General features: G+C 33.6%; 3 protein-coding genes across 4 annotated transcripts; all 3 read left to right on the top strand.

Moving 5' to 3' along the window:
- The first annotated feature begins 4,979 nt into the window (after positions 1-4,979).
- Positions 4,980-8,839, top strand: LOC107488222 (vesicle-associated protein 1-2). The gene is made up of 8 exons (XM_016108932.3): positions 4,980-5,247; positions 5,358-5,428; positions 5,656-5,737; positions 5,863-5,978; positions 6,074-6,238; positions 6,347-6,397; positions 7,249-7,326; positions 8,346-8,839. Exons 1-8 carry the CDS (start codon positions 5,196-5,198, stop codon positions 8,454-8,456), a joined length of 726 nt encoding a protein of 241 aa, XP_015964418.1. The 5' UTR covers positions 4,980-5,195; the 3' UTR covers positions 8,457-8,839.
- A 1,175-nt stretch (positions 8,840-10,014) lies between these two features.
- Positions 10,015-12,519, top strand: LOC107488221 (autophagy-related protein 8f). Of its 2 annotated transcripts, none has more exons than XM_016108930.3 (5): positions 10,015-10,201; positions 10,505-10,546; positions 10,647-10,702; positions 11,126-11,178; positions 12,145-12,519. In XM_016108930.3, the coding sequence occupies exons 2-5, from the start codon at positions 10,510-10,512 to the stop codon at positions 12,371-12,373; spliced, it is 375 nt and encodes a 124-aa protein (XP_015964416.1). In that variant the 5' UTR covers positions 10,015-10,201; positions 10,505-10,509; the 3' UTR covers positions 12,374-12,519. The 2 variants fall into 2 exon arrangements, with proteins under 2 accessions (XP_015964416.1, XP_015964417.1); XM_016108931.3 differs by lacking the exon at positions 10,015-10,201 and adding an exon at positions 10,208-10,359.
- Positions 12,520-13,688: 1,169 nt separating this feature from the next.
- LOC107488146 (uncharacterized) lies at positions 13,689-15,344 on the top strand. Its single transcript, XM_016108834.3, has 4 exons — positions 13,689-13,796; positions 13,938-14,085; positions 14,411-14,454; positions 15,194-15,344. Exons 1-4 carry the CDS (start codon positions 13,689-13,691, stop codon positions 15,335-15,337), a joined length of 444 nt encoding a protein of 147 aa, XP_015964320.1. The 3' UTR covers positions 15,338-15,344.
- Positions 15,345-27,329: the final 11,985 nt, after the last annotated feature.

Below are 27,329 nucleotides of genomic sequence, written 5' to 3'. Positions count from 1 at the left end.
TTATTTTTTTATTTTATGAGTGTTAGTGAATTAGAGAGATAAAAAATATAATAATATCATCTATGTGAGTGAATAATTTTGGGACCAATAAATTATAGGTATTATATTTAGAAAAAGTATAGTTGTTTGTCATTATTACTTTTTATATTTTATAGTATAATTAGCATTTTCGAATTTTAATTGATGAAGTAAAATTGTAAAACATAGTTGAGTAGGCAAGAGGGAAACATAATTGTTTTATATAAAAGCTGGCTTAACCACTTGCGAACCAAATTGAAAGTAAAACATAGTTTATTTGGTATAACATGTCACATATTTTTCGTACATTTTAACATACAAGTACGGAAAAGCTAATAACCAGTCAACCATCGGATTTTTTTCTTAGATAAAATAAAAAATAAATATTTTTTCAAACAAGATATTTTAATTTTATTTTTTGAAATACGATTTTTTTGTAATAAGAACAAGTTCGTCGTACTCCGGTGAACTCTATATAAATTATAAAGTTCGCCGCACTCCCGAACTCTATAATAAGTTTGACACAGTATATAAAATCAGTGGGACCATTTGCCTTTGTCCTCTTCTTTTCCAATCTCTCTTACAAATTTACTCTGGTAGTCTTTTTTTTCTGTCGATTCGACGCCGGTGAAGTTCATTGCGGACGACATTCTCTGTTCCAGGTCAGTAAATAATAGGTTGGTTAGAGTTAATTTTTTTAGTTTAGTTAGAGGTACTGTTTACATGTTAGATAAATTAATTAGTTATAGGTTGCATGTTAGTTAGAGTTACAGATTTACTGTTTACATGTTAGTTAGATTTACTGTTAATTGTTTTTATGTTTGTTAATTTTTTTTATAAGTATAGTTGTTTATTGTCTATAACATGTTAATTAGCATAACAAAGTAAATGTTAGTTAGTTTAGTGAGAATAATTAGTTTAAGATGCATCCAAGTACCTGAAGAGACATATTTAGTTGGCTTATTGTACACTCTGAATTTTTTATAATAGTGATTCACCGAACTTGAAATAAATCTTACCAAGCAAGTATATCTGCATAGCGAATAACCAACGAGGAAGCTCGTTGTATGACTCCTCCCAATCGCCATATATTCTAGCAATGACTCTCTGTTTTGTAAGCCAAACCTTTCTATACAATGCCTTGTAACCAAAGTGATTCTCCACACCTCCTTGGAAAACCCTGATGCTGATTGTTGGATCGGCTTTGACCATTGAGAAAATGTGTTGCACAATCACTTTCGCATCCAACCTACCATGGTCTTGTCCCATCGAAGTTTGCATGAAAGCATGAGGCCCAATGTATCTCCTAATCTCCCACTTTTCTTACTTTCGGCGATATGATATGAGTATGCTCCAATTACAACCGGGTCTGAACTGGATACATTGTGCATTGTACCTCAGTTGGTCACTCTCTACTATTTTGTAATCTGTAAACCTCCTGATGCTGTACTGCTTAACAGCCAATATGACTTCTTCCTTGTTCTTAAATTGTTGTGCAACCTCAAACTCGTTGCTTGGATCCTCTTCAGGGCCTCCCTGGGTAAACAACCAATCCGAAGTCATTGCATCGAGATTCAACCTCGTGAAATGATCCGGCCGGTCATATGGTCGAGAAATGGCAGGCTGTGTCAGAGTGATATGTGTGTCACCGTAGTAGTTCATCTCTTCTTCTTCGTCACCATCAGGTGATTCTTCATCAGCATCGTCTCCATCATCGGATCTCTGATAGCAGAACCATCATGACTTTCAACACCGTCGTCCATTAAGTCAACATTACGAACTTCAACATTAGACCCCCTTGACTACCCTCAGGTAGCATATTTAGATCCGCTATAGTCTTTCTAATAGTTCGTCTAATAGCTCCACTCAACGGACTATCATCGATAGTATCTGCAGATGATCCTCGGCCGCCCACCTCAACGAGATACACGAATAATTCCAACAGATGAACATTTGTCCATCGGTTGTGTCACGACCTTATAAGCTGTACGTTCTCGTCGTCGCGCAAACAGTACCTAATTCAAGACAATAAAAATATTTCTCGCAACCGTGGTCTGATAAATATAATAATAATAGAGACAATACAGCTGTAATATACCTTTTATAAAACAAACTGCCATCTACTTCGGTCGGATATCTGTAGTAAATTTTCTTCACCATTTTTGCCTCTTGCTGTCCGATGGAGTACAATATCAAATTCTTCAAAGCTATTAAACTATCGACTTCCGATGTCATATAGGTAATTATCGGTTGCCCCGATCTAAAAACGATAGAACCTTGTTCGTCATACACTATTTCATCATCGTAATGAATGAATAACAATAGATTCCTTGACATCATAGAGAAAATGTCAATAATAAGAGAAAGAAAATAAACAAGAATATTGTGCTTTTCTAATATATTCTCCAGCAGACATGCTTTTATCTTAAAAACCTATCATATAGTTCAAGGGATACGACGAACTCTATATAAATTATAAAGTTCGGAACTACGACGAACTTGTCCTTATTAAAAAAAATCGTATTTCAAAAAGTAAAGTTAAAATATCTTATTTAAAAAAAATATTTATTTTATTGATTTTATTTAAAAAAAAAATCCGTCAACCATCATATGTATCCATTTATACTCGTATCGTTGCTTTTCTTTTCCCACTTTTCATCATATCATATTAATTAACCCCTAAACCCATTCATCATGCACAACTTCTTAGTTCGTAGTTAGCACCATCTCCGATTAACATCACGCATGGGAAATATGCTTATAGCAATAATGGAACATTGATTAGAAGTAGATAAGTCAGACGATAATGAATAATGAAACGATGCATGGTAGAACATAAGGGCGCCTGATTCAATGCTCTTAATATGTTTTGGAGTACTGAAACTCCAAATGAAAAGTTTAAGAAAAATTTATTATTATTTTTTATATTTTAAATTTATTTGAGCCAAACTTGTATTGTTTAATTTGTTTGTTTTTTAGGTTTGGAATCAAATGTTGGGTTGTTACAATAATAAAAAACATAGTTTATTGTAATATAAACATAGTTTATTGTAATATAGTACAAATTTGATAGAAAAAAAATTTAAACTATTGTTTAAATTTAAACAATATTTTTTTTATGTATCAATTATTTTTTAGATATTTATATATATAAATATTCTATTAATATTATTTCTGAAAAAATTTGTGAGAAATATAAGACTTATACATTTAGATATATTAAGTTATTAACGTATTAAAATTTTAAAATAAAAATAAATTATATTTTAGAACATAAAATAATAATTTTTCATTTTTTTCTTTTGAAAAATATTGTCAAACACCTATCTACTAAAATTAATATTATGTTAAACAAAACAAATATGCTTACTACTTGAATAAATATTCTATTTTATTTAACAAAATATTCAGTTGATTTTAATATTTTTGTGATGGCAGGGAGTTAGTTGCAAAATTTAATATGGTATAAAAACTCAATTAAAAAAAATATACAGACCTAATTAAAAATTCGATAAAATTATAAACACCAATGAAATAATTAAGCTTTAAAAAATAAATATACTTTTATTATTTTTAAATAAATATGATAAGTAAAATATATATTTTTTTGTTTTTATTATCTTACGCAAAAGATATTCTAACTATATTTTTTAGGTAAGATTTATTAGTTTTTTTTCCTGATATTTTGTACTTATATATATACATTTTAATGTTATTAATTTAAAAGATTGTATTTATCTGTTTCTTTCGTTAAGATATTTAAAATACCATAGTGACTGAAGTTCCATTTAAAAAAATAATACAAAAATATTTATTAAAAAAATACCAATATCATAAAAAGTTAACACTAGTAAAACACTAAAATTTAAAGAAAAACGTTGCTTAATAAATATAAAAAATAGAGAAAAAGAGAGAAAATGAAGAGGCAGGTTAAGATGAGAGAGAAAGAGTGAAAGTGAAGAGACAGATTTTGGTAATAAAAAAAGAGAGAAAACGCCGGAAGTGAAAAGATTTTGATATTAAATTTCTAGAATAAAATCTAAAATAGCCCTAATTATCTCGAAAGACAATGAGACCCTTAATAAAAAAAATTCAACTCGATTCCTGACAATTATTTCGAAAGGACAATGAGACTCCTGTGCCAAAAAAATTCAGGTTGTTTTTTTTGGCACTAAGGCTAATCAGTCCAAAAAAATATATCAGGAGCCAAATTGAGTATTTTTTTTTGGGAGCCTCGTTATTATTTCGAGATAATTGTCAAGAAGTGAACGGGATATTCACTCTAAATTTCTACCTTAAATTTAATATAAAAATATTTTTTTTTATAAATTTTTATAGAATTTTAAAACTCCAAATAGTGAAATATTGTATCAGCCCCCGAACATGAGTGTATGGGCCTTCGGCTAAGACTTTGCCAGCTTCGTTCGTAACTATAAGATGTAGTAGTTGGAAAAAAATGTTTTAAATATAAGATGTCAATTTGTAAGTTGTAACAGCATATATATCTCACTAGTTAGGACTTAAAGTTTATTTTATATATAATAATTTATTGATTAACAATAGTTTATGACATAATTTTTTTTATATTTATTTAAAAATTGTAGGTTCAAGTTTTATTCTTAATTTAAAAAAAAATTAAAATAAAATTTAAATTTGTATCGAATTAATTTTTAATTTCTCATGTTAGAAAATAAAAAAAACTAAAATTAAAATTAGTTTGATTTAATTTTGAAGCATGTGATTGTGATGTTTAATTTCGTAGCGTCTTTGTTTTTTGACTTTTTAAAAAAAAAATTCGAATTTGAATTCAAATTAGAGTAGTTTAATTTAATAAATGTATAATAAATATATTAAAAATTTAAATTTTATATTTTTTTTATAAATATTTTAGTTAGTAATTTTATTAGGAATCCTCGTGTTAATTTTTTATTTAGTAATTAATTATAGAGTTTGAAGGCATGTTGAAATGGCGACACTCTCAACCACAGAGAAAATAGAAAAGAGAAAGGAGATTTGAATGAGAATACTACTAGATCGTCCCCTCCCTGTTGTGTGTCAAAATTTCCCTTTCATTATTAATTATTCTTCATCCACATTCTTGTTCTCGTTCTCTCCGTCCATTTCTTCTCTTCTCTTCATTCGGAACGCAGATCACCGCCCTAAACCATTGATCTGTCATGAGCACCGGCGAGCTTCTTAGCATCGAGCCTCTCGAGCTCAAGTTCTTCTGTCAGTTTTCAATCTTTTCTCTTTTCATTTTCTTTTTTCTTTTGCCGTCGATCGCTTTGCATTTCTGCTAGGGTTTGATTTGCCTTTTGGGTTATTGTTCCATTTTTCAGTTGAGCTGAAGAAGCAGATCTCATGCTCTCTTCAATTGTCAAATAAGACCGATAGCTATGTTGCTTTCAAGGTACCGCTTCATTTCACCATCTGCTTTTAACTCCTCCTTCCAATTACTGATCCTTAACACATTTTTTTTAACCGAAATTTATTTGGTTTTGAAGTATTGATTGTAATTATAATTTTGATTTTGATTTTGATTTTGCAAAACCTATTAGATCTGATCACAATTGAACCTATTCTCAAGTGCATCGTGCGAGATTTACATATTTTAATCTGTATATTCGTATTTTTCAGGTGAAAACAACCAATCCTAAGAAATATTGTGTTCGTCCAAACACTGGAATTGTCATGCCGCGATCTACGTGTGATGTTACAGGTACAAATATGAATATAATAGACCCAGTGCAGAATGTTATCTTCTCTTTTTTCTTTCGTTTCTTGGCGGAGTTTTATTATTATTTGAATGGTTATCAATGACGTTGTGACATTGGACTTTTGAAGTTACCATGCAAGCGCAAAAGGAAGCTCCACCTGATATGCAATGCAAGGATAAGTTTCTTCTTCAAAGCGTAAAAGCACCTGATGGAACAACTCCAAAGGATATCACTGCTGAAATGGTATAATTCATCATGCTCATTTCCGTTACGAATTCCTATGATTCGCTTTCCTCATTTGGTGAAATGACAAGACTTGCGCTGTTGGGATTTTCTAGTTCAACAAGGAAGCAGGACATTTGGTTGAGGAGTGCAAATTGAGAGTGGTGTATCTGGCCCCAACTCAACCACCGTCTCCAGTCGCAGAAGGTTCTGAGGAAGGGTCATCACCTAGAGGCTCTATCTCTGAGAATGGAAATTTCACTGGTCCTGACTCCACACCAGTGAGTCTTAACTAGCTATTGGTTTAGTTAAATTTTTTTCCTTCTCGTTCTTTTGATAAAATGTCCAGCCTGATCAACTTGCTTACTTTCTTATTTTTGGTATTTCAGGTAACAAGGGCTTTTGCTGAACGATCAGATGTTCCAGAAAAATCTGCAGAGGTAAACCAAATTTCCTAACTGGTTTTTCTCCCCTTGTTTTTCTTCTGAAGTATATTTTGTTGTTTGTCAATATTCATTTTGGTTATTGCTGTGGATACCTGAGTGTAGTAAGCTGACAATGACATTAGCTGCTAGGTGGCTTGGATATAAAGTTGGGGTTCTGGGCTCTGTCATAATTTGTGCAAAGTTGATGTAGAAATACACCCTTTAATTGAAACACTTATATGTTGATGCTCTTTCATTGGAAGAATACTTAATATTTGAGATTTTTCTGTGTTCAACTGTTTGGGATTCCAGGATTTGAGAATTGGTGGTTTTAACAAGAGTTGCCAGCAGTTGTTATTGATGTGTTTAAAGCTTTGAGCCATCTTACTCTACCATTGTTATTAAATGACTTTTTTGTGCTCTCTCTCAACTTTTGTAGATTGTGGAACTTAATGGTTAAATCTTAATTAGTGTCACCAAATGTAGCAAGATGGTTATGTAGTGCAGATTATTTGTATAAAGTGATGGTTTTAGGGGATAACTTTCTTGGAGTTTAAGTAATATATTTGCATTTTTAGCAAGTGTTTTTACATAGCTTCAGGAAATATGCAACTTTTGGAGGTTAAATTTTTAGCTCCAGATTCTAAAGAAAGAAAAGAATACTTTTCTCTTAATTGTCTAATAATTTTGTGTTTGTCAAATATATGGGTAAATTATGTTTTAAGTACCAAGATACCATGTTGTATGACCAATGATCTTGGAATATTATAAGAAAACAATATCTTTGTTTTTTTTTCTTTTTTTCACTTTTTTTTTCTGCGGCTACTTTATTTGATAAATGATAAGAGATGCTCTGACTGATGTAGGCAAAAGCTCTTATTGCAAGGCTTACTGAAGAAAAGAATAATGCATTGCGACAAAATAGCAAGCTTAATCAGGAACTGGTGAGTATTTACAAAATATGTGGGTCCAGCTGACTGCTCTATATTTCTTCTTTGCTTTCCTGACTGAAAAGGTAGTTAAGTTTGGAATATGAGTTCCCTTGCCACGAGTATCCCGTCCTAAGTGGATAGTATATAGCCCTAAAACTGAAGAAAAGTACGAGAAATAATAGGGAAAAAAAAAGATAAATGTCTTGAAGGATTAGTTTCACGACTTCCTGGTGATACTTTTATTTTTTACTAAGGAATTACATGTTCTCCCTGTAGCAGTGTGCTGGGTTAGGCTGGGTGCATTATTTCTCATAGCAGGGTTCTAAACTTCCAATAGTGCATTGCAATATACACAATTAAGTAGCTAACATTAACTCCATACTACCAGTAACTCTTAAACATAATTCTCCAGAGGTGTTATACCACAACTGAAACAATTCCATGACTCACATTTTTTAGTTATAAAACTGAGCAAAATTAGCAGTATTCAATTTTTTAGCAGCAAAACAGTGGGCTAACAAAAAGAAAAAAAAATAGAAAAGATGGGATGCCATTCATATTTCATTAACCCTCGCTATCATCATAAAAGTCCAAAAAGTTTCACCCTTTTGATTTCTAGGCATCTCAGCCACTTGTTAAGGTCCACAATCATGAAAGTATCAAATATAATATATGAAATGCAAAGGAAACTGCAACTCTCGAGGGACTTGATTTTTCAGCACTAGCACAATTTTTGCTGTTGTTGAGTAATGACTGGCTTAGATTTTCAGCATCTACACATTTGTGCTTTAGTTGAAGGAACGTTGGTTCAGAACATGTTGGTATATTTCATTGGGTTTCAAACTAATTCCATCTTTACATCTTTGGGGATTTCTTAGAGGTGAATATGTGGACAAAGACCATTTTATACAAAATGATGACAAAAATAAACGGTCTTTATCTATTTGTATTGAATCAACTTTGCAAGTGTTGTTTCAGTGTGATTTTTGAACGGAAGGAAATACTTAATTCAATTACCTTTTTACTTTCAGGAGCTGCTGAAACGTGAAAGCAGCAAAAGTCGTGGGGGCGTCTCGATGGTCATTGTCATATTAATTGGTTTGCTTGGCATAATAATGGGGTATCTCATGAAAAAGGCCTAAGGGTTTTCGAGATTCATCGTTCACCATGCAATTTTCCCCCCCAAAATTATAGTTTCCTTGCATTTCCTGACTATTCAAGAAGTGATGACTAAATGAGAAGTAGATCGACTCTGCAGGTGGTGTTTCTCTTTTTTTTTTTCCTTTTCTTTTTCTCCTATTTCCTTTGAGCCGATAACATTTTGGACGTAGGAATCATCAGTTGTAAGTGTGTCTGTGGTTGCTTGTGAAGCATATTGCTATAAACTGGCTCATGCTTTGCGGTAACATGCATTCTTTTTGTAAGTTAAGTTGAATTCGTTTCTCTTGTGTCGTTTGCCTAGTGAAACCTGTCAACTTAAGCAGTGATCACCAGGAGCACATCTCTCTCTCTCTCTCTCTCTCTCTCTCTCTCTCAAAAGAAAAAAAAAGTTCATATGGAGATAATTCTCTTTAGTTCTCAAATTAGCCATTTATTTTAACTCTGGTTTGAGTTATTGGTTCCACCACGAGATCTGCAAAATGTTTGGTTAGGATAGAGGCCAGAAGTTTTTCTTTCAATGTTGGATTAAATCACCACCTTTAATTAATTAATAAGTTGGTGTTTACTTGGATGTCTTATAAATCCAGGAATGGATAAGTGAGAGATGAGAGGTCTATAATTTTAGATTCAGTGCATGACGTATTCGGTCTCTGCCAAATGGCAAACTTAAAAAGATAATACTGGAGTCTCAACTTTCAAGACTCATGCGATACGACAGAGAAGAGCAACCCCACCGCCCGACCTCACTGTTTAAGGTTAAGGAGGATCCAATTTCCAACCGAATATACTCGTTAAGTTCCTTTCGCTTTCATGATGCCGATAATGCTCCAAAATGAAATTTCCATGGGCACTACTCTTGCTCCCGAAAAGATACATAAAATATGAAAATGTGGGGTTCTATGAATAAATAAGTAGTAACTATTATTGAACAAAGCTATCTACATTTTTTAGAGTTTAATTTTGCTGCAGTGTGTAAAGTATTTTATAAAGTGTTATTACGTCTGTTTTTTTAGACGAGTATTAACACGATCAACATAAAAGACAATTATTTTTATTGATATGGTGTTATGTAATTAAATATACGTGTAAAATTATTTTATGCTAACAATATATTAAAATTAAATTCTTATTTTTGTTGCTGGTGTTTTAAATATAATGTGATATACTTGTTTCATGTAAAGCGTAAATATTTAAATTTAGCTTCTAACAAATTTTAAATTTGATATTTTTATTTTTAATAAATTTTATTATTCTGAATCTCGAGAATTACTAATAAAAAGGACTAGTCTCTTTATTGTTTTTAACTAAATTTTAACATATATTGGACAAATAAATTCTTAATAAATACTATTAGAAGATAATTAGTTTTAAAAAATATTATAAGTGAATACTTTCTTAAATGATGGAGGAATTAATCTCTCTAAAATAATTTTTAAAAACTTGCTGAACATTAAAAATTTGTTAGTAAATAAAGTGTATGATCTGGAGATTAATGTTTACTCTCAATATAAAAATGGAGATAGTACTAATCTGTATTTACAAGAAACTATACTGCGAGCTTATCGTTGCAGCTTGCAAAATGTATAACATAAAGCAAGGAAAGGGGCCATAAATAAATAATCCTCATCACGCTATCTGCGACTACTTGTAGTTGTGATCAACACTCAACGGGCTTATTCTATCTCTTCTTCTTCTTCTCCTAATTTCTATCGTCTCCACCGTCCAGGTTTACATCCGTACACTAAATTCTTAACTCTCTCAAAACCAATAATTATAATTTCTCTAGTCCGATAACCAATAATCATACTCTGCGAATTTCTGTCAGTTTCTTGTTTCCATCCATTCTAAGTTTCACTTAATTTGGGAATTTTATCCAAAATCACGGTACGGTATCATCCTTTTCAAACGAAAACACCGCTTCTTTTTGTTGAAACTGGGGGAGTCGTCTTATTCTTATCTGTAATTATTTGCTCTGTTCCTTTTGGGCAATCTTAGTCTTCTATTTGAATTTAGCTAATGTTAATTTCAGGAGGAATGGCAAAGAGCTACTTCAAACAAGAGCATGATCTTGGTATATACTCTTATTATGTATATAATTTCTTTTTTATCTTCTGTGTAAAGCTTAGTTGTTGGTAGTAATATACAAATGAATGATCCATTTTTATTTGCAGAGAAGAGAAGAGCAGAGGCCGCAAGGATTAGGGAGAAATACCCAGACAGGATCCCGGTGAGAACCAGCACTTGATTTATCTTTCCTTTATAGCTGCTGATGCCATCTATTATGATTATTTAAACAAGAGTTAATTAGTAATGTTCTTCATGGACCTATAAATTTGTTGACTTTCTTGAAGGTTGGACCCAGTAACGGATGTTTCTTTGTCCTAAAACTGTCATGCTTATTGCTTTGTACTAGTACTTCTATCAGTCTAAGTTATGGATATGAATATATACTGCCAATGATTTCTGCATTTTCTTATTTTATCTTGTTTTACTCTCGTATGTAGATGTTAGAGATAGGTTGATTTTAACAATTAAGGTAGATACACATGTAATACTATATCTGTCAGGTGTGCGACGTTTTAGCTCCTTCATTTGCATGTATGTAACTGAATACATCCTTTGTGCTAATTATATCTGGATGTGTCTGAAGGTGATTGTTGAAAAGGCCGAAAGAAGTGACATCCCAAGCATTGACAAGAAGAAGTAAGATGTTGTTTATAATTTTTCTTCTAGTTGGGAATCATCAGTTAAATAATTTCTGTTTCAGTTGTGTGAAATTCAAAGGAAAGCTTATATCATTAATAAATTTTTATTGCTGTTCACTTGATTGTTTGTATCCTGTATGCCATCCATATAAAATTTTGAATGAAGTTTATATCTGTCAATTCTCTGTTTGGCCGTGTTAGAATAATGTGCAATATGTGTTTAAAATAAAAGATAATATAAGGATTTGGGCATATTCTTTGTCTTGTTCAACTATTCTAAATTGGGTATGTAATTTCAAATTTATTCTATACTTGTTACTCAATGGCTTGAATTGATCAAAACCATGTTGTAATGTTTTGTTATGTTATGCACCAAATTGCTCAAAATAACGTATTGATTTGGCATGATAGACTATTAACTGTTAAGATAATTGCTTCGATGCCACACAATTCCGATAATTTTAACCAAGTTGGGTTAGTCTAGTGGTTAGCTCACTAGTACGCTTAAGCAAGTGTCGGGGGGTTCGACTCCCACCTTGTGCATGCAACAACCCATTAGCCAATGACAAACCCTTAAATGAGGCTCAGTACTGTGGCGGATTAGTCATTGGCCTGTTGGGGTGAGGGATACTGTGGGAAACCAAAGAAAAAAGATAATTGCTATCGGTAAGTAATTTTGAGTTATCTTAAAGACTCAGTTCATAATCTGGTGGGAATTAAAGCTATAATTAATGCTTATATTGCAAATACGCTTCTTTATTTTGTGACAGGACCTGAATTAATTCTTCGCTGAACTGCATTTGAATTGTGTATTTACATCTTACTTCTTAGCCGTGATCATGGTCATTGATTTGTTTTATTTAACTGTTAATATGACAAATTTAAGTTGGAGTATATAGTTATTATACTCTTTTGGTAGTAATATCAATAGTTATTAACTTAATGAATAAATGAATACGTGCAGGTACCTGGTCCCTGCTGACCTGACAGTGGGACAGTTTGTGTATGTTATCCGCAAAAGGATTAAATTAAGTGCTGAAAAGGCCATCTTCATTTTTGTGGACAATGTACTTCCTCCCACAGGAGCAATTATGTCTGCTGTATATGAAGAGAAGAAGGATGAAGATGGCTTTCTTTATGTAACATACAGTGGCGAGAACACATTTGGGGATCTCACTTCCCACATTCATTAGCCAGTTCCTTATATAGATGACTATGATTAATGATTTGTATGATGACTTCGTTACAATTCTCATATCAGGAACCTTGATTTATATCAATGATATATATGTACAGTTTTTATATATAAAAATGATATATTTAAATTCTGAGAACCTAATTAAGCTTCAAAATCCTCTCATTCAGTCTTTCGACCTTCTCTTGATTGTTCTCCATGATTATCTTTGGATATTGTATGGGATTATATCTTTTTAATGAGGGTAAATAGTAATTTCATTGTTTGTTACATGATTTGTGATGTTTGCATACAAGCAGAGGCATCAAACATGTACACCATCAGACATTAGCTGATGTGAACAAATCTTATATGCAATGTAAAGAGAGCATTTTAATTTTAGTATGGTAAAAGCATGACATTAAACCCATACCAAATCATGCATCAGCGTTCTTGCTTGGAGCTAATACAATACAACCTAGAAGAGTTAGATTCTATGCAAATTTGGGAACCAATGGGCACATGGGATAGCATGCCTCAGCGGCCTAGTCCCTTGGTGGTTTAGCCATGCTCCCTTGTCCCTTATAGGCTCTCCTTCGTCTCTATCCCCCACCCTTTTGTAGGCCCCTTGTGTTGCCAATTACGCAATTTGTGCTCAAATCTTTCAAAGTTTCTCTGATCTTCCATTGCAAATAATTCTGATTGAAACTCGTAGTAAACTAATTAGTTCTCTCTTATGACAGAGCTGGGACCATATATAAACGTATACCCAATGTTGGTCTATTTCATCTTAATATGGTGAAGAGTGGAGAGATACTTATTATCGATAAATGGATTAATTGCCTAAACTCTCAATTCCATTGCTAGTATTTATTAAAAATATGTTAAAAAATACGATGTAACCACAAAAAACTAGGCAATTATGAAAGTATTAAACATTTCTCTTTATGCAAGTGATTGCATTATGCTACGTGTACACTAAAATCAGTTACTAAAGTCAGTCACCAGTATAAAATACATGTTGGAATTCAAATATACATTGAAAATAAATTAAACTACGCATATATTTATGGTGGCTGATTTTGGTGTATAAATAGCATTTATTATTACGAGGGATTAAAAGTGAGGAGGGAAGAGAAGGTTGGGGGACAAATGTGGACCCTTGATATGTTGAATTTGGCTTTGAAGGTTGATCAGGCAAACACATGCACGTTCTCATACAAAACATGCATTCAATGCGCTTGCTCATAATTCTACCGTTACATATACGTTAAAACCTTACCCTCTAAAGTTTCATACAAACCCCCCAATTGTTGGATCCGAGGCATACTAGTATGTCTTCTCTTTCTCTTCTTGTGCTTCTCTTGTTCACAGTTTCTTCCCATGCATGCACCGCCCGTCCTCTTACTATAAAACCCTCTGCAAACTGCCACTTTCATCAGGTTCGTCTCCAATAATAAAAGTTTGTGTGTTAATTGTAGGACCTCGCTGAAATTTAATAGTAAACACAATAATATACATTTGTAATTTGTTCATCACCTTTTGAAATTGTTGATAGTGACTACATTTGGTTATAAGTGCAGGAAGTAGAGAAAGACAAAGACAAGGTAAAGTTGTTGGAGACGATAACTACTACTTCATCAAATTTAAAGGGAAAACAAGTTGTTTATGATAGTTGTAGCAGTACATCATCAACTTGGAAACAAATGGTCGTCGTTGATGGTCCATCAGGTGCTGATGCTTTTTTCCTACAATAATCCCTCCCCTCCAAACTTGCACATACATGAATACCATACACATATTTTCTTTTATCATCAATTATTATTGTTTAAATATATCACTTGATTATGTACCTAATAAGAACACTCGTTGAGTAGAGTTCATTAAGAAATAGTGCACTACTCCAATATATTACTGAAGAAATATATTAAAATGAGACTACCCCGGTTCATTAAGTTCTTGAGAATAGTGCACTACTCCAATATATAACTTTGTTCTCTAAACAACTTTCTTTCTTGAGATGATAATAATAACAGTGATGGTGGTTGGTATGCAGGGGAATCTTTTCAAAAGGACTCACCATCCTCTCTTGCAATAAAGGTATGAATATTGCACAAAAGATTCTCTTCAGATAATTTCTATTTTGATAGAGTTATTTGCCCCTTTACAATTTCGGAGGTCAGCTTCACTAGCTAGCTAGAGTTTGAACATCTTTAAAATAAAGATAAACAAGTCAAATATTTTGGTGATCGTCTAATTATTTGTTTTCTAGTGATTATTTATACGAAGATGTCTTTATATAAAGATGATGATTAACATACGAACAAGTATTATGTTAAATAATTTAATAAAATATATTAAAAAATTATTATATTTATATGAAGAGCAATGCTACGTTACCAATAAATATTATTATTTTTATCGGTATTTGATTAGTTATATTTACAAAAATTTTGCACACAAAAAATATATAATTTGCATCTATATTTATTAGAATTTGTACGTATAAATCAATACCGTTTGCATATATATTTTTTATAGTTTATACACATAAGTTAATAAAATTTATTTGTTAAAGATAAATTTATATTTGTGCTAGTCCAATATTTGCCAAAAATATTAAAACTCGTTGGTACTCAAGAATTTCTCTTATATGAAATATAAATATAAAATGTAAAAGAGGAGTATGCATGCATCAGATGAGTACTTGGCCATAGACGCATATGGGGAAATTAGATTAAATGAAATGGTGTATATGGTAGGATGATACATGTTTATATATGCAGGAGAGAAGAGAAGTGAAAGAAAGTGATGAGATATATGGTTGTGTTTTGTGTAGGAGGAGAGGAGGCATGAACAGACACGCTCAATGCTGGGACCTGCAAGCCACCATTCTCAGGAGACAGAGGAGGAAGAAGCCATTGTTGAGATGGATTACGCCCAACCCCATCGCAAACCACCCATTCACAATGACAAGCCCTGACACTTGATCCTACTCCATTATTACAATTACAAATAATGTCTTACTTCAATTTCAAACAATGCTTGTGGATGAGCTCATTCCTTATATTCTATGTATTACTATTATTACTAGAGGTCCATATATATATGTTCTTTCCTATTCTATGATCTCATCAACAAGAAACACTGTCAAAGAAAGATGGGCCCTCTGTCTCTGTGTGTGTCATACAGAATTGTCGATTGTGTTGACAGCTAAACAAGATGGTTTATGTGCTTCTCGATCATTGAAAATCTTAATTTGTTGATGTTCCATGTAAAAGAAAGACCACATCGTTGTCATGAGTAGGAAAGGGAGGTAAAAAAAAAGTTATGAATGGATGAAGAGTAAAACTAAAACTGATGATCATCTGATGAGCAATTCGGAAAACAAAACAAAATGTCCACGTTAGTTACATATACAAATTAAATTGATCCTTGTCTGTCTCACTTATATTTACAAAATAATGTGCATGACTAAATTAAACATTAGCATAAGAGTTGTTCAAAAGAATGATGATTAGCCTGATAAACTAAATTCAGAGTTCTACCTTCTCAATGCCGGTTAACTGTGAGAATTTTGTTGTGTGTATATGAATCACAAGACTTTCTATATTAATTAATGTAGGGTATGATTAATTCTGTCTGCTTCCACTGATATTAATGCAGTAGGATCGGACTTGATTCAATAATATTTATGGTTTGGCCATGGTTACGTTCATGGAATCAAATCCACGTGTTTTAAAATGCAAACATAAATAGCCACTAGCCAACAACTAAGTGGCATGCATATATAGCACTAGAACACGGGGTTTAGCAACTGCAAAAAGACTTCTGCCACGAATGAGTATCTGTGGCTAAAGAAGGCAACACATTTTTAAGTGGTCACAATTTTTTTAATACACGTTTTTTTTTTTCTATGGCAAAATAAAATCATGCATAACATAAATTTTGCTTTTGTGACACTTTATCCTTCGCTAATATAGACAGGTTGGATTTTTTTATTATGTTTTTATCTGTGGCTAATATTAGTGTGTTATTTAGTTATAACTAACTTAAACTATTTTATCACATTTTTTTGTGACTAACTAAAAATGATCACACTAAAAACCGTGGCTAATCACAAAAGTCAATTTAAAACAAAATAAAATAAAATATAATAAAAAATGCTTTTTAGCACAAAATTACATCGCATATAGAAGATTTAAAAAAATTTGCCACATTCCTATAAGGAGTATCCATCATAATAAAAGTATGAAATTAACTAATTCGTAGTGTTGAAAAGCAAATATTTTAAGACTAAATGGATTTAATGTTAAAAAAATCCAAATAAAACTATTACAACATAAATATCAGAATACATCATCATGATTAGATCTTGAACATCCTCATTAAAGTAGCTGCAATACCATTCAAATAAAAATACTGCTTTAATGACCCTAGTGTCTCGGAGCTATTTAAGTTTAGAAGTTTCTCCCAGCATATCCAACCATTATGTCATGCTTGAACTTTCTTCATGTATAGCCAATATATAAAAATGGTCACTTTTGTGGTCAACAACGACAAGGTTATTGGCAAAGAAAATATGGAGTTTTGGATTTGTGACGATTAGATGCAACACCACATTCACTTTGAGGTTATATTTGCATAAGAAGAAATTGATATAGGTGAGAAAGAAAAAGTGATCACATGAATGGAAAGAAAAGAATGTAATTGCTTGAACTAAGCATTTAGGTTACTGAGTGTAGACAAACAATAGCTTTGAGTTTACCACCTACTCAATGTAAACAACATATCCACCATGAAAGTCAAATGGTAGACCTTCATAATCTTTTTCATTATAATGATATGATTGAAGCTCCTACAAAACTAAAAAGGCAATATATTTACATGGGGAGATAAAAGAAGCACATATTGGATATAGACCTGTTAATATTGAGAAGAATAAAGTTTTCCTCTCTATTATTTTGCTAGGGCATAACACCTAACAAAAACGTGGAGGGTAGTAATAGGAAGTCCGTATATACTGTCGTGAACTAGATCCGATTGTACCCAATCGTGTTTTTGTGCCAACTGCTGATCAAAGCCTGCAATAGAAGAATCTACATCAGTAAATAAAACAGGAGATCCAAAGCCAAAAGATACATATGAAGAAGAAGAAAAATCATTTGTATTATACGATGAAGATGACATCATTGAAGGAGTCCAAAAATGTAAATATAGTATTGTGGAAAAGCTATTGACTGAGAAGACTATCAACCCTAGCTGGGTTCAAAATGTAATGTACAACATATGGAAGAAATTCGAGGGTTTTCAGATAAGAAATCTAAAGTAAAATCTACCAGTTTTTTTTCAAGAAATAAGGAGACACGAAGAGAGTCCTAAAAGGAAGTCTATGGATATTTAGGAACTCGTGGCTGATAATGGAGAAATGGGAGAGGAACATAAACCTAGAGGAAATGGAGTTCACTAAACCAGAGGTAAATGTCCAGATCTGAAATATGCAGGAACACTGTAAAATAATAAAACTGGGTTGGAAGCTAGCAACAGTGGCAGGGGAAGTCCTAGAGTGCAACCTATATGATGGAGGTAATGGACAGGGGCTATTTATCAAAGCAAAAGTGAGGATATATGTAAACCAACCAATCAAGAGAGGAACAAACATAAGAAGCAAGGAAGATGGGATAGCTTGGGTGGACTTCAAGTATGAAAAATTTCCCACCCTATGTTATTTCTATGGTAGATTGGAACATGAAGGAACATGTGAAGAGGCAGAAGAAAAAGAAGATGGAAGCAAACAAAAATCCAAAGGTCTTGGAACTTGGATAAGAGCTAATACCATGGGATAAAGGTCAGTGACAGTCGGGAAAACAAAAGGAAAGCTGGGGAAGGAACAAAATCTGAAGAAAATGAGAGGAATTCACTAAAAGAGAGTCAACAAAGGCTGCTAAACAAACTGGCTAATCTAACAGTAACAGACAACAGACAATTCAAGTAAAACACAAGCAACAACCAAGAAAGATGATGGAAAAGATAATGAAAAGAAAGGGAAAGGATTGGAGAAAGACAAAGACACACAAACAAGGCAAACACCAAGACAAAAAAACAAAGAAGAAACAAAAGAAGGAGAGAAGCCCAAGGAAGAAGTCAGAAATGAAGAGATGATAATTAAAGAGGAAAACACAACAGAGATACAGGGAAAAGAGGAGAGGAAAAAATGAAAAAGAAGATTCGGAGAATCAGAAAATAAGAACTTAAACAAAGAAGAAAAGATGAGTACAAATGCGAAGAGGAAGCTGGCAGAAGAAGTACCTATGGAGACTGAAGAGGAAGAGAAGAAAACAAAGAAGCACCAATCAAACCCACCAACAGCAGTGGTTGCTAAGCAACCCTGTCGAGACCAATGAAGCTTGTTAGTTGGAACTGTCGTGGGCTTGGGAACCCATGGGAAGTTAGAGCTCTTAATAAGCTCTTGAAACAAAAAATCACAATCTTGTTTTCTTAATGGAAACAAGAAAGAAAGCTAATGAAATCAATACTATGAGGAGAAGAGGAGGTTTGGAGAATGTTATAGGAGTGGATTGTAGAGGGGAAGGGAGGAATAAATCGGGAGAACTAGCTAGCAGTCACATGGGGGGAAGGAGCTAACAATTTAGATAAAATCAATGTCGCTAAACCACATTGATATGGTAGTTAAAGAAGACGGGGACAACAGGCCATAGAGAGCCACATGATTCTACAGATGCCCAGAAACAACTAACAAGCACAAATCATGGGAACTCCTAAGAACCCTAGGACAAGCAAATAATATGCCAAGCATGGTATTTGGGGATTTTAACCAAGTACTTGAACAAAAAGAGAAGCAAGGAGGATTGCCGGTGACATTTTCACAAACAAGAGGCTTCAAGGAGGCTCTTTAAACAAATGAACTACTAGACCTTGGGTTTGTTGGCCATGCATTTACCTGGACAAAGAATCAAGGAGGGAGTCAAAATGTACAAGAAAGGTTGGATAGAGTCATTGCAAATATCAATTGGAAGGAGGCTTTTCCTAGAGTGGTGGTACAACATTTGCAAAGATATAGGTCCGATCATTGTCCAATCCTCATCGATATGGTGGGAGATTCAATATTCAAGAAAAAGAGAGTAAAGGATTTCAGATTTGAAGAGGTGTGGCTGGAAAAGGAAGAGTGTGAAAAAATTGTCAAAAGAACTGGGATCCTGGGCAACAGCGGAGTGAAGAGGAAGCTGGAAATTTGTAGAAAATCGTTGGAAGAATGGAGGAAGAATCAGTTTGGGCAGATTCCAAAGGCGATAGTAGAAAAACAGAAGAAACTAGATAATGTGCAACAAAGTCCTCAAACAGAACAAGCAGTGACAAAAGCAAAGATACTGCAAGGAGAACTAGATGAGTTGCTAAAACAAGAAGAGATTTGGTGGGCGCAAAGGTCGAGAGCCTCATGGTTGAAAGGCGGTGATTGCAATATGAAATTCTTTCACCAAAAAGCCACGCAAAGGATGAGAAGAAATAGGATCCAAAAAATTACAGATGTAGCTGGAATTGTTCACGAGGAGGAAGGGAGAACAAAAGTGGTAATAACAAAATTTTTTGAGTCTCTTTTTGCAGGGGAAGGTACTAAAAATGTGGAGGAGGTTACTGAAGTAGTTAGGGGCAGAATTTCAAATGAAAGGCTAAGCATCATCCAAGAAGACTTCTCAAAAGAAGAAGTAAAAAAGACTCTCAGCCAAATGCACCCAACCAAGGCGCCAGGCTTGGATGGAATGCCGGCACTGTTTTATCAGAGAATGTGGAGCATAGTTGGGGAAGATGTGACCAAATGGGCTCTTGATGTGTTGAATAATGGATCAAATCCCGTAGAGGTAAATAAAATGTATATATGTTTAATCCCAAAGACTAGAAACCCAACTCACACAAAAAATTTCAGACCAATCTCACTTTGCATTGTGCTATTCAAGATTGTTACTAAGACGATTGTGAATAGATTGAAGATTATTTTACCTGAAATTGTGGGAGAATTTCAAAGTGCCTTTGTCCCCAGAAGACTTATAACTGATAATGGGTTAGCAGCTTTTAAGATATTCCATTTTATGAAGAAAAAAATGATGGAAGCAAAGGGGGTTGAAATTAGATATGGAGAAAGCATATGATAGGGTGGAGTAGACTTTTTAATTGAAGTTATAAGAGCTATGGGCTTTTTGCAACGATGGTTAGATCTCATATGGAGGTGTATAAGCTCAATAACTTTCTCTATTCTACTCAATGGGAGCTCAACAAAAGAGTTTAAACCCAGAAGATGAATTATACAAGGGAATCCATTATCCCCTTATCTATTCATTTTGTGTGTGAAAGTGTTTCTCTGGTCTTCTGAGGAGAGCACAAGAAAGAAACGCCGTACAAGGCATCAAGATAGCCAGATCAGCCTCGAAATTTCTCATTTGTTTTTTGTCGACGACAGCATAGTCTTTCTCAGAACATCATATCAAAGTATCCTGACAGTAATGGAGATTCTTAAAGCCTACCAACTAGCTTCAGGATAGAGAATTATCCTAGACAAGTCGGAAATTTTCTTTAGTCGAAATGTGCCTCCTACCAGACAAATTTTTATCCAAATTTGGTTGAATATTAAGGCAGTGGAAAATCACTCAAAATACTTAGGAATCCCAATAGTTGTTGGGAGGTCCAAAATGAAGAATTTTAAGTTCGTCCAAGGGAGGACCTGGAAGAAGCTAAAAGGTTGGAAGGAGAAATTGCTATTGAAGGTGGAAAAAGAAGTCTTAATTAAGTCAGTGGCACAACCAATTCCTTCCTACATAATGAGTTGTTTTCAGTTGCCAAAGAGCCTATGCATCCATCTAGAAAGAATCATTAGCAATTTCTACTGGAGAAGTAAAGAGGGGGAGAGGAAGATTCACTGGGTGGCATGGAACAAGATGTGTGAAGCAAAGAATGATGGCGAACTGGGGTTCCAAAATTTCGAAGCTTTCAGCCAAGCTCTTTTGGCCAAACAGGGATGGCACTTAATTAAAAATCCAAAATCCCTCACGGCTAGAATGTTGAAGGCAAAGTATTTTGCAAGAAAGAAGTTCACATGTGCAGACATAAGTTTCAACCCTTGTTACACTTGGAGGAGTATTTGGGGGGGATAAAATGGGTTTTGGATCTGGGTGGACTTTGGCAGATCGGTTCAAGCAAAGATGTGAGAGTTTGGGGTGATTCGTGGCTTCCTAACCAAAACGGTTTTAAGGTCTGGAGTACTAGAACAGGTTTTGACAAGGAAGCTACAGTGGCCAACCTATTCAACATAGGAGACAAAAGTTGGAACCAAGACATAATCAGGAATTATCTTTCTACCTTTTGAAGCTGAACAAATTCTAACTATCCCCATAAATAATCACGCACAACACGATAACTACTTTTGGAAATTCAACAAAGGAGGAGAGTATAAGGTAAAAGGAGCTTACCATCTTATTAGAAGCCACAAAAAGGGACCAGAGAGCAACAGTGCACCAATCCAAATAGAGCAACAATTTTGGAAAAAGCTTTGGAAGATAAAAATTTTCTTAATAACCCAAAACTTTATATGGAGGTTGATGAACAAATTTCTACCTACAAAAAATAATTTGCAGAGGAGAGGAATTAGATGCTCAGAAATTTGTCCTAGGTGTTGAGAAAATGAGGAATCAGATACTCATCTTTTTAGAGACTGTAAGTGGGTATAAAGGTTCTGGTTTATCTCGCCCCTAATACTAAGGACAGAAGCGGCGACTGAAGTTCTTCTCCAAGATTGGGTTCGTTCCATGTTGGTCAAAATTGGGGAGGAAAGGAGTGATTTTTGTGTGTGTGCTTCATAATATTTGGCAAGGGAGGAACAAACTTGTCTTCGAGGATGTTTAGATGGCCTTTTTGAAGATCTTCTTCAAAAAGCACAGAAAGCGCTCACTGACGCAATCCAACCCGCGCCCTCTACGACGGCGATGCAGAAGATGCCTCCTAAGAGTTTGATCCCTAGTACTTGGATCGCACCTCCGCTGGACAGTACAAGATGAATGTTGATGCGGTTGTGATTAATGGGAAGAATGGAGGAGTAGCTGTGGTAATTAGAGATTAGGAGGGGGTAGTAATGGCTGCTACCAAGTTGGAGACTCATCACTTTCTTTCAGTTATGGAAGTAAAGGCAATGGCAATTTTCATGGGCTTGAATATAGCAGCCCAAGGATGTGTTTTTTTATTTGAAAGTAGAAGGAAATAACATTGGAGTTGTAGAGGCTTTAATCTCAACACATAACCTTACTCGATCCTTTGACACCATCGTAGTAAACTGAAAAGCTCTTTTGAATAAGTTTAGGCTTTATAAATCTTTACATATAAAAAAGAGGTAATTTAGTAACAAAAGAGGTAATTTAGTAACACACTCTCTAGCTAATTTGGTATTTACCATACCAAATTTAATATGGTTGAAAGAAATCCCCTGAGAAATTTATAATCTGGTCCATTTAGATATTTTGGGCCTTGCTGATTAATACAAAGTTTCCTTTAAAAAAAATTGAGAAGATACAAATTTATATGAAGAAAATACAAAGTACATAAAAGATAAATGCTGTTCCAAAAGCACTTGTACTTTTTATGTCTCTATTCATTTTACTTTATCCTGCATACTACATATACCCGTTTATTCAGTTCTGATCAGAATAAAAAAATTCAAAGCCATACATTGCATTTTGTTGGTGTAAACCAAAATCATGACCATTAAGGATCTTTATTATATATGTCATATCTACATATGGGTCCCCTGCATTGCAAATTGCTAAAATCAGAATAATATGTATAGGACTAGTAAATTTCAACTGTGACTGCATCATCAACAATCTTATATTTTCCTGTTACATAACTCCTCAATCTAATTCAGAAACAAAAATAAAAAAGGAGCAGAAATATAAATCAATTGAAGAAAAAGTGTGTAAAATCCAAGTACAAATTATAGGCTCAAAACACAAACACACATGATAATTTGGTATTAATTTATGGAATGACTAATGAGACCAAGAGTTTGGAGACTAGAGTAAGCAAAGTAAAATCAAAATCATACGCAATTCATCAAAAGTAAGTAAAATCAGATAAACATAAGAATACAAAATGTTCCGCACAATGAAAAAATTACAATATGTAAATATACAAAAAGTTTAAGGTTTTACCTGAAAAACAATTTTTACCAAGTCTTTTGCATCGTGATTTTGTGCTGCAACAAACCAACATTACCTACAAGAAGCAGCTAATAAATGCTCATATATTAGTGGCTATATATATCTCAAACAATTATATCAAACAAAAAGCTGAGTTGTAGTACTTTACTGATTTCCAAGGTATAATAAAATAGAATATCTTTCTTATTTATTCTTGTCTTTTGTTTAAAAAATACGATACTAAGATATAATTAGTGCAAGTAGTGACCAGTGACTAGTATTGCTAGTGAGTTAGAAAATGTTAATAATCAATAGCTATAGCTAGCAATCACAGTTTAAAATAGTAAATAAGTGTAAGCTTCAATTAGATAGTAAATAATAATATTAATAATTGACATATGTATAAAACTTTCAGTCTATTAAGTCAAGAACACTTGTATCCACATTCTATTAGAACAAGTAATTCAATCAGCGAATTGCGGCTTTAAATTGAACCAACCATATTTATAGTTATATGATTGCTCAATATTTTTAAGACATTGGAACTTGAAAGAGTAACAAATAACAACCACAGATGTTAACAAGGCCCCTTTGGATTTTTCAGGAACTGACGTATTCGATCCGGTCACTTTCATCAACTCTAACTACTTCAAAATCAGAGGCACGACTACGGATAAATAAAGAACAAAAATGCAAATATCTCAGTAAACCAAGGTGCAAAATGAAAACGTATAACAATATTGATCTTAGGAGAAACACGACTTAGAATACCTCCCATCTATCGAAAGACAAGATATCGATATATCAGCATGCGAATTAACATGTTTATGCATGTAAGAGATCACTAGTCATATGAAATGTTCATGAGAAAATGAATAAGCAAAGTTGCATTGAAATCTAAAACCAACCTGCACAAATTCCATGTAGTCCATTCGAAAGAAATGATCACTGCACGAAATAATAAATGTTCTATATATGTTTTTATGCTTAGAATCCTAAACAAGTTCTACAAAATCAATCAGTGTTCTAAATGATATAGAATGACACTGAGATAAACCATTTTCCTCTCAATTCATAACAGCTACAGTTATAATAGCATTCCAATCTTCTTATTGATGCAAGGATTATTTTGCCAAATGTGCCATTTTATGAGCAGAAACAATTATGTAAGAACCAGTCTAATCAAAGAAAAATTAGAAAAATAAAAGAAAGAAAAATAAATTATATTTTATCCTAGGTTTCCTTCTATGTTTTCCTTTTACATCTCTTTTGATTTTGTAATCTTTGTTTCCTCCTGCAAAGTTTATGTTTTTCTTTAATTTCGTTTTAGCAAGTTGATTTTTTTTCTTCTTTGTAATGTGAGCTCCTAATTTCTATGGAGTTTTATTTATTTTGCAAACACTTTAAAATTCTGTCAAGTGTTGTTTGTTTCAAGTTTATCAAATTCAATAGTTTTTTACTTCATGTTTACTTTTGATTTTGCAAAGTTCTTCCTTCTTCTTCATCATTGACAAAGTAAAAATTTTGATGCACATAAAACTAATACTAGCAAAAAGAATAGGTTTTAGCTTCCAAATATTACATTTTTAAATCATTTTGATTGTTTGCAATTGCCAGGGAAAAAGTTTTTCAAGTTGGCGAATTAGTCTTAAAAGTTATTTTATCATTTGAAAAGAAATAAAAAAACTTATGGCAAATGATCCCCAAACTGGAACGGCCTTACCAAATTGTCAAGTTATATTCGGAAAATGGGTAAAAAGTTAAACATGTCGATACAAGTTGTTAAATAAAATTGATAAATGGCAAATATTTGAAGCAATTTTGAATCAGCAAGAGTTTTCTTTGAAGGAGAAGTGGTGCGAACACGCATAGAATGAAATAAATTACATAAAGGTAATAAAGTTGGGCCGCTGCTCACATAGTGATAGGTGTTTTGTCTTCGGGCAAAGACAGTACTTTAAATCTAGAATCCTGCTAGGGAGCCAATAGAGTATCTGTACAATGTATACAATGGGTTGTTTATATGGCTCAATACAAGATAAAATTGAAAAGAATCCTGCTAGGGAGCCAATGGAATATTTGTACAATGTGTACAATGGGCCATATGAGTTACAAAATGAACATCACTCATAATATCCAGAATAACTATCCGGGTAATAGGGATAATAAACATCTCATGTGACCTTTCGGATCTAGAACTCTGATACCATGTCATGATACCACTCATCCTAAAAGCTTACGTTAATGGAAAAAGGTAACACTAATAGTTATATCTCTAATACTCCCTAAACCTCCATTGTACGCATTGTACAAATATTCCATTGGCTCTCTATACTTTCCCAATTGAAAATTATTCACATTTATCCTAAAGTCAAGGGATGTTCATTTTTTATGGTTGTTGATCGGAAAAATATTTTTCGATGAAGGCAAATGGTTCGAAGTAGTAAAGAGGTCGAAGACATAAGCAGTTTTCGAAAAGATACACGTGCAAGCATTAGACGGAGGTACTCGACACGGATTCAATCTCAAGGCCCTAATTAAATCGAACAAGTCCAATCGAACAAGGTACTAGAGTAAGGTAATCGAATAAGTTATTCGAATTAGTGCATCGAGCAGTTATGGTAGTGGAAAAGTTAAAGGCTTTTATCACGTGAGGAAATCATAGGTAACGTTTATAGGCAAAGAGGCGGGAACAGTTAACAAAGGATATGCATTCAAGGTTGTGATTTTGTAATTAATTGTAGTTAATTGTCAATTACCAAATGTAGATTATAAATAGTAGAAATTTTTAGGGAATAAGGGTTGGAACTTTAACTCAGAAAAGACTCAAACACACTCACATCCCCAGAGAATTCCTGAGTCTGTGTTCGAGTTACTTTTCTGTAGGGTTCCTTCCACGTTTTTACTTCTTCAATTTATCTTCTTGTAACCTTTATTTTTCAAGCAAGTTTATCTTTCAAATGTTCTTTAATTTCAATGTTTGATTTATGTTTCTGCACTTTTAATTTTCATGTCAAACCCCTTTGACTCAGTCAAGGGTACTTTACCGCTTTCTTTTAATTTCAACGCAATCTTTTTTCGATTTCAGCACATTTTCTATTCGAAAACTCTACTCTTTCGTTTCTTTTATTGATTTACAAATTTTAATGTCTTTTATTCCAAAATTCATCTAATCGAAGATACTTTGATGCACTTTTAGAAAACTGGTACCTGCAAAGAGGAGTAGGTTTCGCTCCCAGACCACTAGATATCGAACCACCGTCGATTTGCAAAAAATTGACAAAACAATGGTTAACAAAATCACATAATCCCTAATCCTAATTTTCATCCATTTCCCTAATTTCAACTGACGGTAACCCTATCCACAACAGCTCTCCACAGTTGCTGCTGAATATCCAATCCCCACGCCTCCACCCGACCTTGAACCTGCACCGGCAGTGAACAGAACTGCAGCGGTGTTGCCTCCTTCACGCGCACCAATCTTCCTAAGCAGGACTTGGAGCCTCCATTAGCGCTGACCCGAAGCGCATCGCTCAACCTTCCTACACGCGCATCGTCTGTGCCTAGTGACAGCTACTTCGCTCGGCAAGAGAACTCTGGACTGGGTGCCTTTCGCTGCACCAGTAACACGGATCGTGTGCATGCGCTGTGTTAGCCTGCGGGCTAGGTTTTTCTTCCAGGTTCCTCTAGTTGAAGCCGTGAGCACAGATTATCGTCGACAATCAATGGTTAGTTGGCTAATTCTGACTTTCATGATCCCTGTTGTTGTTGCTTCTA

Source organism: Arachis duranensis, chromosome 5, assembly GCF_000817695.3.
Source record: "Arachis duranensis cultivar V14167 chromosome 5, aradu.V14167.gnm2.J7QH, whole genome shotgun sequence".
NCBI classification, from domain to species: Eukaryota; Viridiplantae; Streptophyta; class Magnoliopsida; order Fabales; family Fabaceae; genus Arachis; species Arachis duranensis.
Note: the sequence above shows the minus strand (reverse complement) of the source record. Positions and strands in the feature narration are given on the sequence as shown.